Raw genomic sequence first — 13447 nt, forward strand, 5'->3', positions numbered from 1 at the left:
TCCACATTATAGCAATTTTTAAGTTATAGTGTGGTGTGAGGAGTGGGAAATAAACTTTTCATATTTTTATTCTTGTGATTTTAAGCACTTAAATGTTGTGGGAAAAATGATTGTTTTTTTAATCTCTGAAATCATTTGAAATAATCCAACATGTTGAGTCCACTCAGTATGTGTTTTAAAATTAGAACCTTTTGATCTGCCTCTAACTTTTCACCCTTTTGATCTGTTTGACTTCAATTCATCGTGTTTTCCCTGAGCCTCAGAATGACTTTATGTAGTCAAGTGATTTCCCATATATCATTTATTTATTTAGTAATTAATTTATTTGTGTATTAATCTATGAGCTATGTATTTAATATTAAATAATGCACAGTCCTTCATGAGATTTTACGATAAACTTCGGGCTTTCTCAGTGGTCCTTTGTTTTCTGTTTGGTTGGAATATAGGGCAGTACAGTTTGGGTGCTCTTGTCAGAGACAGTTTGTGTGCTGCTATTTCGTAACAGTTTTTTGCGGCAGCCGGGGTTTAAGAGACCTTTCCTGGGTAGTGTGTGAGCTCCTGTCGTCCCCTTCACAGGTGAGGAGACATAAGAAGGGTCCAGACAGTTATGGAGGAGTGAGTGCTCAGAGGAAGAACGTTTGGGGGCAACTGAGCTGGCCAGGAGGCTGGGCTCAGTATCGCTATCTGGTGTAGCATAGCCACTCTTATCCTCTTGTAACTCCTCTTGCTCCTCCTCTTCATCATCGTCACAGCACAATGCATGGTACAGAATTTTGTCACTGAAGCGGACTCTTTCTCTTGTGCCAGAGGTACGGGAAGTCTTGTGGCTGTGCGTGGAGCTGCTGGCCTCCTCGCTCGATGAATCTGGAGTAATAATGCGTGGCCCATTGGGGATGGGCAGCCCGCCATTCATCTGAGAGTAGACAGACGCAGTGGTGGGGGGTGGGGTGGGGGTTTGTGTTTGGGTGAGGTTGGTCCCACGACCCATCTCCTGCTGTGGATCTCCTGGTTGCCCGCAAGATCTGCGAGCGGCTGCACCAGCAGCCTCCAGATAACTGCAGAACTCCCAGCTGTCAGAAAGGACATCTGCATTGAGGAAGTCCAATCGGAAGGCCTCTCCCAAGCCCCGCTCACTGCTGGACGTGCTGCTGGCTGTGGCCACGGTCCAGTCATCTGGCTCCAGGTCAAAGTCAAAGTCAGACGTTAGTTTATCGATTTGACCCACCACCTGTGAAAGAGAATAAACAGTTTTAGGTAAAAGATTTTTTAACCTTAACAGCCACAAAGATCCAATCATAAATCTCTGAACAATGGTTCATATATTTAAGAATTGCTACTAAATTTTTTATGTTGTGCCAAGATTTCCAGAGAATGAATCAATAGCCAACTGTAGTGACTTTTACCTCATGACCTCAAGTTAATGATAAACTTCTCTAAAGCTAATGGATTAGTTTAAGCAATATCTGGTGCAATTATGTCTCTCTTAGATTGAATTGCATTTACTTTCCTAACTCCTGTTTTGGAATCAAGATCTAATTCTACTTCTTGTTAGTTTACGACCAAGCGCTTACAAAAATTCAACTTGACCTTTACTTTATGTTTAGTCCTATAGTAAGTAGCATAAAGTGCATTTTACCTCCAATATGTCCTTGTTATCATTTACCTCCAAAGGCCTCTGTGTCCAAAGGTAAGCTTACGAAGGCAAAATAATTAGGATAAAAGCTAAAAGTTACATTTCTGAAAAAATGATGCGTAATAATGTATATTAAGCTTTATATACATAGCAAAAAGTGCACGTATCACCTGTTCTGTTTTGGCTGGACTTTTATATGCTAACATAATTAGAACACATAGCATGTGCACTTTTGCCATTTTTGCATATTTATGTCATGAATGCATATTGAAAAAGAAATATTTTTGCACTTGTAGGAAAAAATGCAACGAGGGGATAATGGTCTTACTTTTTGCAGACACAGTACATGAATAGACCGACTCCAATTATATGAAATCTCTAGATGTTTCGCATGCCCCTGAATTGCCCCCCACTGGGAAGTTTAACAAAAGCCAACATTTACGCAGTTTGCCTTTACAGCTTGCCATTACTCTCTTTTGATCCATAAATCTATAATTGTTTGTTCATAGTTTGGAAATTGTCTTTATTTCCACCAAGCTTTTCCTCAGACAGGTGTTAAAAAATTTGCTTCATGTTATATTAAGACAAAATTAAACAATCCTTTGGAATGAGCCTGTAGCACCAAAGAATCCTCTCAGACCAAGCTGTGTATCCTAAATCCAGTAGCTGATTCATTTTAAAATGAGATAAACCTTCTTAGACCTATAGCTTTACAGTATGAACCCCTAATCCAGTGCTTTTGATGCCTGCACTTTGATGTTAATTGTAGTGCTATTGTAATGCCCATGTCAAACAAAATAAACTCAAATGTTCACCTGCTGCACAGAAATGTACCACAAAAGCATTTCATTTATTGTTACCTCAAAATTAACCTCAATGCCTTTGTCATCAGCAGCAGTGTTGAGTGTTTGATGAATAGAAAGCACTTCAGTGGAAATCATGCTGGTTTGCTGACAGCACCTAAAATCCGAGCCCTCTATACTTGACATTTTAGCACCTTTAATCAGCATGTTCTGCTCTCAACAACAATCTATTGTGAAATGAAAACACTCAGCATTCATGTAGCTTGTAAATGATACATTTCCCCAAACTATTCAGCAATTAAGCACAGTGTTTTGAACTCAGAAAACTTTTTTTTTAGAATGTGTACACCTCGATTTGCCCTGTAATTGCTGCCGAACAGCAGAGAAAGTGTAGTTTCACCCTGAGATTTGTTGAATATGATCTGTTTTCGCCCCCCCATAATTATTTGCAGTGCTTGCTTCTTTCTGACTCTTATGACTACAAAATGAGTATGCTTGTATCAAAAACTCCAAGTCTTATCTCTGTATGTGGAATTGCTATTGTAATTCATTCTTTGTCCAACTTTAAAAGCTGTAAATTCAAACTTGCTGCTCGTGTGCTCAATAAAAAGCTTAAGAATAAAACTGAATCAATCTTCCATCCTAAATTTGGCTCAAGCATGGTTAGATTCTCCTTGCTGCTGTTTTATCTCAATCCTGAATTTTTCTTGGTGCTGATAAGTCAAAGCACCTGCATTTTGAATCTGGCTGCATACCTCTGCACGCACAGCATTGGCTCATCTGTCAATGAGCTTCTCTGCAGATCTGCCAGTTATGGCATCGTGCACCTCATGAGTACCTGGACTGTGCTTTTCCACTGGCATGCTGCCCGGAGGGAACTAGGCTGTATGAATCCTCTAATCCTTGAATTACTCCACCTGTTTGCTGTGTGATTTGCAGACTTTTACTCATGGAGCTGTTAATGTAAGATGTTTTCAGGGCCAGAGGAGTCTGAATAGCTTTGTTTACTTGATTGCAAAACCTAATTTAATCAGTGTGTTAAAAGAATAGCTATCAGATGTATTTCTCAACCCTGCTATTAAACCCGAATTTATTATTGTTTGGTTAGTAGTTATTGCCATGAGCAACAATTCATTTTTATATATCTTCTAATTTGCGTTTAAACAGATGGAGCACTTACAGCATACCGTGGTAAGTTCAGAGAAAGGTAACAGGTAATGCACAAATCGAGATTCTAGTTGCCAAATACATAGTGTTTGCTGTACCTCTGCAGTGACCCTGAACCTGCTTATTTTCTATTTTAAAAGGCATTCCTGCATGCTTCAACTGTTTAGCGTGACCTCTCCCTGCAGTATGTAGTGGGCTAATTTAGCTTGATAACAGTTTCAGCCTGAAGGATCTGCTGATTCTTTTTGTCACAATGCTGCACATGCTCAATGCAACAACAAAGAAGTCTAGTCTCTGCTTTTTTTCCTCCAGAGTGTGTGATGAAGGATCTATGGATGGAATTGGATGAGAAGATTATTTTAGCACAAAGGATGAATGAACACATAAGGAACAAGTTATTAACACTGTGCACAATGTGTTGGAAATAGCAGATGCATTATGAGAATGCATTACGAAGTAATTATGAAACGTGTAACACGGAACTTTATCTCATGTGGACATCACTGCACGTGGGTTATTAATCATATACTGGAAAAATAAATAAATAAATGAAAGCATTCCAGAGATCATGTACACAAACAAGCTATAACCCCCCCCCCCGTGCGTATGGTTTTTATTGTCTGAAACATAGGCCTACAAGGTAAATAGTTGTTAGCTCATAAGGTGCTTATATTGAGTTCTCTTTTGTTTTTATTTCCTCCAAAAATGTAAAAATTCTGGAAGCTTAAAGTTGTGATAAACCTCTGGAGTCAGGCTGTGTATCCCCAACAGACTTCACGGCACATTCATACTACAAAGTTTATGATGCGGTGATGGCATATCCTTGTGACTGAAAAGACTCCATTTGCAACACAGTTAAGCAGTAATGTGTAGTATAAGCATGGATATAAAGTGCTGGGGATTAGACTTTAACTTCAGTCTATAATTTTCTCTCCATGCCTCTGCTGACAACTTCACTTACTTGCTTTACTGTAAATGCTGTCTTATAGAAGCTATTAAAAAGTATGATGACTATAACAATAACTATGATTTTCTGTGTGGGAATGGTAAGCAGAACATGATTTGTTTATTTTAGATTAACGGTTGCCCAGGAAGAATCGCACACACAAACTGAGTAATAAATGGCATTGTAATTTTTTTTTCTGTTTCATTGCACACTATCAGCCAGCAGTCACAAGTCAATTGAGAGCATATCACCTGATCAACAGAGAGTTGAGTCATTTCAAAGCTCTTTGAGGTGCTTTAAAAGAGAGGCTGCCTCAGTAGCATCAGGTGAGGTTTTATTACTGTACCTCAACACCTGTCTGAAATGATGGTCTGGGTAATTGAGGGTCAGACTGAAAGAGGGCACCCTCCAGCCTTGTCTGTAACAGAAAGGCAGAGTGACGGAAAAGACAGGCAAGGATTATCTAGCACAGATTTGTGTAAAAACTATTAATGAAGCCCCCCCTCAGGAGTGGTGATTTTTCTGTAATATTCAGCACCACCTGGTCTCTTGATTTATTTATTGTAGCTGGGCACCTGATTTCTTTCTCCCAAAGTGAGTGTCTTTTCTCTCTTACGGCTAATTAAAATTGTACCAGAACATTAGTACTGTAACATTTTTTCCCAGATCTGATGTTTAATATGTTGTTGAAAATTTCAGACAGAGGTCAAAATCAGCAAATGTGAAAATTTAGGTGTGAAATTGCCTCTGATGAGGAGGGTATATTTACCACATGTTCTAATCACTCAGTTGGTCTTTAAGCAGATGTTTAACTGGAATTGCTTGTTTTGATGCACATTGATGGTTTTCTGTGTGGAAAGATTTTTGTTAGCTGTCTAGTAAACAGATGGGAATTACAATTCTTTGCAAGTCTTACATAAAAGTGCATCTTTAACATGTTTCTAATGATGCCAGTAGAAAGGGTATCTGGTTTTCCATATGCATTACATATTTTAGTGTTTACCAGAAAGTAGAAAACAGCTCTGAAATATGCTATCAGTAGCAATGCAGTTTGTACATATGTAAAAAATAAATCAGGTGTGAGTTACCAAAATAAATGAGACATAACACCCTCACTGGGTTCATTTGAAATGCACGCAGTATGAGTGAATTTTCTGTGGATCACTTCATTACGCTGTGTTCAAGTGGCCTCTCTCCATCTGTTCCTGTGCCACCCGTTCTTCCAGGAGTCATTTTCAGAGCAGACTGAGAGAAGTTTGCAGTGCTTGTTCGTTAATTATGCAGCATCCAGCGTCTAGCATAGCTTTGCTTTTTTTTCATGGGAAAATCTCAAATGTTCAGAGGTGCTATTCAAACAAATCTAAGTGTTATTTCTTTCTCAACATGTCACAATAGATTTCCAGCCCTCCACTGTGCAGCACTTTCAGCACTGAAAGCGGTTAATGCCAGTTAGGAAGTCTCAGCAATTATCAAAATGGCCTTGCATGCTGGCTTTGTAAGTAAAGGCTTCACAAATATTGTTTTAATGCAGTTAACTCCAGCAGTTTTGCAGCTCCTTCTTACTCTGTATCCTCTCCTTATTTCCCCTCAATTGAATTCTCCTCAAGCCGAGAAGAGGGAGGCATCCAAGCCACTCATATTTTTGTGATATGGTTTATCTTATCCCCCAGAACCTAATTTATCATCCCCGACTTACTCTGAAAGGACATATTTACCAGATTCACTAGCAAAATTGTCCAGTGACTTGTAAACTTGTGCAGTCTCTTCCAGACATCTTTATTCACTACTGGATAAAATGGAATTCTGGGAGCATTTTAAAATTTATAATGTACTGAACATTACCCTGCTGTATGTGAAGAACATGCAAGTATTTCATATCTGCACAGAATGTTGCTTGGCTTGAGAGTTTAGACTTCATTGAGTAAAAGCTTCGGGGAGAAATTTACACATGACATTGTTTGCTTGGAGTGTGATTAGGGTTGCGCATCGGGGCAGAGTAATGCAGTACCATTGATAACAACTTAACCACAGTGTCTCTGTTTCAAAACGGAGCAAACTACAAACTAATTTATGAATCACTTTAATAAAGCTTAACATTTTTTCAGCTGCCCTTCAGAATATATTTTTCCAGACTGTGTGAACTTAGGTTAATGCAGAGGAATAGATGCTGCATCATTCCCCCCTAATCATATGCATGAAAGGAGACGGGGCTGCTTAACAGAGGGTTTGCAAACGTGATTCAGATGACAAATGAATATCCGTTACTCTTCATGTCAGATAATATGCACACGCAAGCAAGGTCTTGAAAAATCTTGTGTAACATAAAAAGTGGATGAGAGACAAGATCCAAAGCATTGTCTAGTCTCAGTTTTGTTTTTTTGTCTTGTCAGATCCCCCAGTTTTTATTTTATTTACAGTTGAATAAAAATGTTTTCAAACATACAAAGAAAATCTGTTGATATAACAGGTGTGAAATACTTCCGTTGTGCTGCTTTGCCGTTAGCTTCCCCCATGTTTCCTCAGCTCTCCTGCTAGGTGTGCTAAAGAACAACAGTGATTTGAACAGTTCATCACATTGTTACAGTATCTTATTTATGGTTTTGAATCTGGAGCAGATAGTTATCTGATCCAAATCAGTGCAGTTTGGTGCATCCCTCTAATCACAGCAGAGTCAATGGTGTCGCTGATTTACGGTATGATATATAATACATTAAGTATCTTGACAGACCTAATTTCAGCTTATTTATCACATCAGAATTTTCCCCCTAAAATCTGTATTGACATCTTACCCCAGAAAACCTATTATCACCCAGTGTGTAACTGAATCATTGTGCCACTGATCTTGGACCGTTCTGTGGGACATGTTACAAAAATTAAAGAAGACCTACTTGAGATCGGTTAGCTTCTCATGCATTTCCGTTGTACAAAATTCCATAGTACTTTGTACTAGCCAAGTATATTGAGCATGGTCGGGATTTGAATACAGTTCACTCTGCAGACCAATGAGTCACTGGGCAGAAGACATTGCAGACAAGCTAGGGGGACCTGATTAGGGTCAGGCCATCTTGATTGCTCAGATGTATTGCTTAGTGTTGGCACAGGGATAAATGTCCTTTGAAGTGTTCGCTGGAAGCATTTGGTGTAATTATCCTGTCATGAGAGGGGCTATAAGCTTGAGACTTCATTAGGCACATGCCTGCTGCTTTTTCATCTTTTCTCAAAAAACACTCATCTTTATGGAGGCCTTAAAGTGCTAAACAACGCTGTGATGAGCGTACGGCCAGTACCTCCTGACAACTCACTAATCAAAAGCATCATTACAAACTTCAGCACATAATGGGCCTCATTTATCCCTGTGGGGCTTTAGAAGAGGTGGGCTTCTGAAGTCCCTGTAGGCCTGGGCAATCAACCACTTTCTTGGCCAAATTTAGGTCATTAGACTGTTAGACTGGACTGTCTTGTATTCGAACTCTATGGCAAATTTGGAAGGTTTATCATATCATACTTCGAGCGGCTATGGGTTGTACAATCAGTGAGGGAGGAAAATGGGAAGATTGTCTTCCAGCAATAGGGAGGTAGCAGATGCAGCATGTGTTGGTGCTGGCAGAGCACACTGATCATTTATTGAGGTTCTCCTTCATTGCTTCTATCCGTGTTGAGAGGCCTAGTGCCGGTAATGACCAGAAAAAGATGGTAGGGCCACGCTACGGGGCTCCTCAGTCTGTCTGCTTCCTTGAGATAGCAGGTGGATTAGGCCTGTGTACCGTCAGGTCATGCTGGTCACATGCAAGGAAAAATGGATCATGTGAGTGCAGTCAGGCCACACTGACCCATTTTAATGACTCAGAGTTTTTATTAGCAACATGGTGTCTTTCTGTCAAAGGCCAGTGAAGGTGTAAAGCGATAGTAGTTTATATGTGTTTTTGTGGGTTGGGTTGAAGGGTAAATGTATTTGACCTGCACTGGAAAATGGGGGGAATCTCTTGGGCAGAGGGTAGAATACCACAAACTGCAAGTCTGTCTCCATGCCAGCCAATAAGCAGATAATAAGTGTATCCCGACGAGGGGGAGATGGGGAAATACACAGTCCATTCTATAGCTGCATGCTTATCCCATTTTATGCCAATGACTAATCATAATTTCAATGTTTTAAATAAATTTAGATTTAGCGTACTTACAGTTGATCTGATTTGTTACAGTAACAATTTCTCATGTAATTCCTACTATGGCAGTAAATTGGTGTAAACATGTTACTACATTAACATATCACAGCAGAATATAAACACATTTTCTGGGCTGTCAAAGCTCATTTGCATCAGGCGATGTGCATAGTCGAGCAAACAGTTAATGTTGATGGAATATTAAATATATACCCATCTCATTACTGACTGAATTAATATGTTGAAATAATTGAAGTTGGGTGCATCTTGGGGTTTGAGTTATTTATTTGTGCTGTATTTTAGTGGAGAGCACCGACATATATAAGCAGCAACAGTGGTAGTCCAAGCTTTACATCGTTTGAAATGGTTTTGATCAGCATTGGCCAAAATAGTCAGGCAAACAAAGATGTATATCTGCATGTTAGTCTCCATCTTCTAAATTTGTAAATTCTAATAATCACTTGTAAAACACCTCAGAATCAAAATGATTTTATGAAAAGAAACAGGAAACAGATGCATGAAGGGGCAGACAGATTGAAAAGCCAAACAGAAGGTGAAAGACTGACAGGGAAAAAAATCATAATCTTCATGCAGTTTTATTTTTACTTTTAACTTATTTTTTTATTCTTCTGTCTGCTTTACTCCTGCTTTTCTATCCATCTGTGAGGACATATTCATACCTTTAAAAATATGTTCTACAATAAAACACCATTTGCACCTCTCACATTACCACTGACATGCAGATTCACACATTGCCATTGATCACCTGCTCTCTTTCTGTAATTAAAAGTCCTTACAATGCAGTCGTCTTTCCTGGGTTGTGGCTGAAAATATTGCCTAACAACACATCAGTAATGAAGCAGGAGTTACTTTTTTTCCCCCAACTCTAGGAGTGTAAATGGAATTGCAAACCCAGCACACCAAGTTGCTAAAAAACTAACTTGAAGACAAAGGGTTTTTTTAAACAGGAGACAACATGTTTTTTTTCTCTTTCCTTAAAAGAATCTGTGGTCAAATCTATCAGCTCAGTTAGTGGAGAAGTAGAACAGGCAGCTGTATGTGTGGTCAGCTTTTGAAAGATCTGATATGTGGATGTGTAAATCTCAATGACTCCACCCACACAGCTTGCTGTTAATCACCCGTGTATCATGTATGCCAGCAACTGAACTTTATTGCAAAATGTCTCATCTTCTGCCAAGACAATGGGTGGTCTATAAAGCCTTTATCATATCACAATATTTCAAGTACAGGTGATTACAACTTGCAGGCAGCAGCATTTATAAATGTATGCAAATTGAGGACATTTCCATCCTTCTTTTCCAATAAGCTACGGCCATTAACATACTACCTAATTTTAAGTGTCAATCTCTTGAAATAAGGTGCTGGGAGCAGCAGCATTATAGCGCAATAGTAGCAATACAGCACAAGTCAAATTTAAGCACAAACGTAGATGGGGTAGTGTTTTCCCCAGAAAGTATAAAATAACTGCTTAAAACTTTAACATAACAAAAATGAAGGTAACTTAAGCCTGTAACTCTTCAGGAACCTCATAAAATTATAAAAGTATTTTCTGCTTGTAATGATGTAACTCTGAGAAAAGTCTGGGAAAAGCCGGGCTTTTTAACCAGTTGCTTACAGCCCTGCTTTACCACCATATAGTAATGATTTCGATCCACTGTTTGCTCTTCCTGTCATACGGAGTGCAACTAGCGGAAGCATTTGGTGGAGTCTAGTCTGCAGTATGTGCATTGACAGTTCATTGTGATAGTACATATTTTGAAGAATGTATTAATACTTTGGACAAACCTACTGAAAACTGCACAGAAATACCATTTTCATATCATGAAATGCTTTCTGAACTATTCCAAATTCATTACAAGCAACATTTGAACCCCTACAATATATATTACACACTAAGTACTGAGAAAGTAAAAGAAGCTGAGAAACAGTGGTGTCTGACAGTGCATAGATGTTCTCTTCCTTTTTTCAATCCTGTCTAAAACAGTAAATAAAATCAAGCAGCAACATCAAAACAACATAAAAAGGACGCCTTACCAAGTAGAAAGGTCTACTAACATGCACTGAGCGCAGGAGATTATGTTCCTCCACCTCTTTGTTGCTACGTTATTGGTGCAAAATTAGTTGCCTCATACTAGATAAATAAGTGATTTGTTAGGGTCAGTGTTTGTTAATAATCTTTGTTTGTGATTTAAGTGATTTTTAACAGCTTGTCATTGTATGGCCACAGAACATTTTCTATTGTATGTTTGCATGGAAGTTTAAAACAAGCCCATTGCTGATAATCAGTGTCAATAAAGTAAAAATGGTAATGTTTTTCTGTCCGATTGATTATAAATGTCAAACATTCATAAATAAATAACCAGTAACACTATCTATCAGGGGTGCAACGGTATTCGTATCGATATTGAACCGTTCGATACAGTGCTTTCGGTTCGGTACGCATATGTATCGAACAATACAACATTTGTAATTTATTTTATCAACTTTCCTTCTGACGATGCTGTCTGTGTTGAGCGCTCAGTGAATCTGAGTTCGACTACTCCGCCTAGGCTGCACTGTCGAGCGCAGATCCACTGAGCGCTCAACACAGACAGCATCGTCAGAAGGAAGAGCGCAGGGCAAGCTAGCGAGAGAGAAGTTAAGCTCTCCTTGCAACATGGACCTCCCCCACCCTCATTCAGATCTGGCGTTTGGAATTATTTTGGTTTTCATGTGACGTATGACCCTGAAGGTAAGCGAGTCATGGACTAAAGTAAAACAGTATGTTGGATGTGCCATGCAATGCTCAATTACATGGGTGGGAACTAGTGTGTTAGCGCAGTTAGCTCGTTAACGTGTTGGCCGTCTAGCCCCATGCACGGGGCGATCGGTGGTAGCTCGTTAACGGAGATTTGCCGTGTTGTGGCGTTAAGGTCATTTCAACGAGATTAACGCTGACAGCACTAGTGGGAACACAACGAATATGACTGCACATTTACGCCGACATCATCCTAGTGCAAAGACAAGTGGAAGCATACAAAAACAAGCAAGCATGCTACTAACTTTAGCCGAGTCATTTAGACAGCTGTTAGCACATGATTCTCCTTATGCTGCTGAGAATATAGCCCAGAAGAAGCGGATAGTATAGCTTTTATTTTGGAAAGAGACATTTCTCTGTAATAAACTCTCTTTTCCAAAGATGAGTGATTCCTCAATCAGATACAGGGCTCGCAATATCGCTAGCCCGACGTCCCGGGGCTAGCGATTTTTTTCAGTCGGGCTACCAAAATCTATCTCTGCCCTGCCCGTAGGATGGAAAAATATATGTCAATGCTTTTGCATTCTTTCAGAAATGTAGCTGGGTAATTATGTCATTGGCATCGGTGAGCCACTGTCAATATGTGACATATTGAAATCGCGTTTGAATTTGCGCTTGTTTTTTTTGCTTTCAATTTGCAATCGTGCGAACTGTGTATAGAGAGCGACAGCACCGATCTGTGAGTGATGATAATTTGTGCACCAATTCCTCTGACATCGTCTTATTAATTGTTAGCTTACTATGCAAACATGACAAGTGAAATCTCCCGCAGCAAGCTTAAACATGTGAGAGGTTGATCGTGCAGAGACTCGCTGAGCTTATGTGAGTGCATGTGTAAAAGCAGCAGGAGAAGTTATGACAAATCAGACTATAAGGCAAAAAGAAAGTGCAGCTTTATGGTTTCATGGACAAACGAATATCTTTGGCTGCACTATGATGAGCTAAATAACCAGGGCTGCACATAAGTGGTCCGCAGGTGTGCATTCGCTGTCAAAATAAAAAACACGCACAAGGGTTAGGGTTAAATTTAAAAGCTGTACTTTTGAGTTAAAATATATATTTATAATTTTAATAAATGACAAATTAAAAAGGCATGAACATTTTTTTTGTATCGAAAAAATATCGAACCGTGACACCAAAGTATCGAACCGAACCGTGAATTTTGTGTATCGTTGCACCCCTACTATCTATATATTTTTACATAATGCATCTGCCATGATGAAGTCTTGAACAAACATTGGGCTAAAGTACGATAAATCAACAGACTACTTGCTGCATGTTTCAGTTCACTGTGACTTTCAGTTCACTTGTTCTACATTTCATTTTGTTTTAACATAAGCTTAGTTTCCATTGCAGCTAAATGTTGTCTGACAATGGCTGAACTGTTCGGGGCTGAGAGAGCAGCAGCTAACCCTATTATTAATACAGGGCATGCAATCAATATGCCAGTGGCATTTCTAGGTTTCCTTGGCCTGCAGCGCTTATCTTAATGGAGGTGTGCTCCCATTTTCTTTTATAGTGTGAACACATATATCATTACCCAACAAATATAGCTAGATCTACAGGCCTTTGTGAAAACACTGAGGCACAGAGGAGAAAAAAACCCCAAAAAACTAATGCAATTTATTTTTATTTTAACCTTCTCTCTGAGCCTTTATGGAAGCAATGATGGACCTCAGGAATATTCAATTGCTGTTTCACTTCTGCTCCATCTTCTTTGGCCTTTAGTGAAGATTGGCTATCCAGTGTTTGTGGCAGCATTATTACTCAGAACCATACCACAGAGGATGATGCGGTGTGCATTAGTGGGCAGAAACACATTTCTGTGGAGAAGCATTTTCATTCATCCTCCTTCAAGCTTACCTGGAGTTTCCTTGAAATGATACATGCTTAGTCAGATAGTACATTGTCCTACTAAAA

The 13447-nt window shown here is 39.3% G+C and overlaps 1 protein-coding gene across 3 annotated transcripts in view; it reads right to left on the minus strand.

Moving 5' to 3' along the window:
* Window positions 1-283: 283 nt before the first annotated feature.
* The window catches only part of insyn1 (inhibitory synaptic factor 1), a 44777-nt gene continuing 31613 nt past the window's right edge, over window positions 284-13447 (minus strand). For all 3 annotated transcript variants that reach the window (XM_085260945.1, XM_085260775.1, XM_085260861.1), the window contains one exon: window positions 284-1228. In XM_085260945.1, the coding sequence (XP_085117071.1) occupies window positions 410-1228 (819 nt within the window). In that variant the 3' untranslated portion in view covers window positions 284-409. The remainder of the gene's footprint in view (window positions 1229-13447) is intronic.

Source organism: Mchenga conophoros, linkage group LG1 (genome assembly GCF_057382185.1).
Source record: "Mchenga conophoros isolate Kocher_MC1m ecotype Shallow Benthic linkage group LG1, M_conophoros_male_GT1.1, whole genome shotgun sequence".
Classification (NCBI taxonomy): Eukaryota; Metazoa; Chordata; class Actinopteri; order Cichliformes; family Cichlidae; genus Mchenga; species Mchenga conophoros.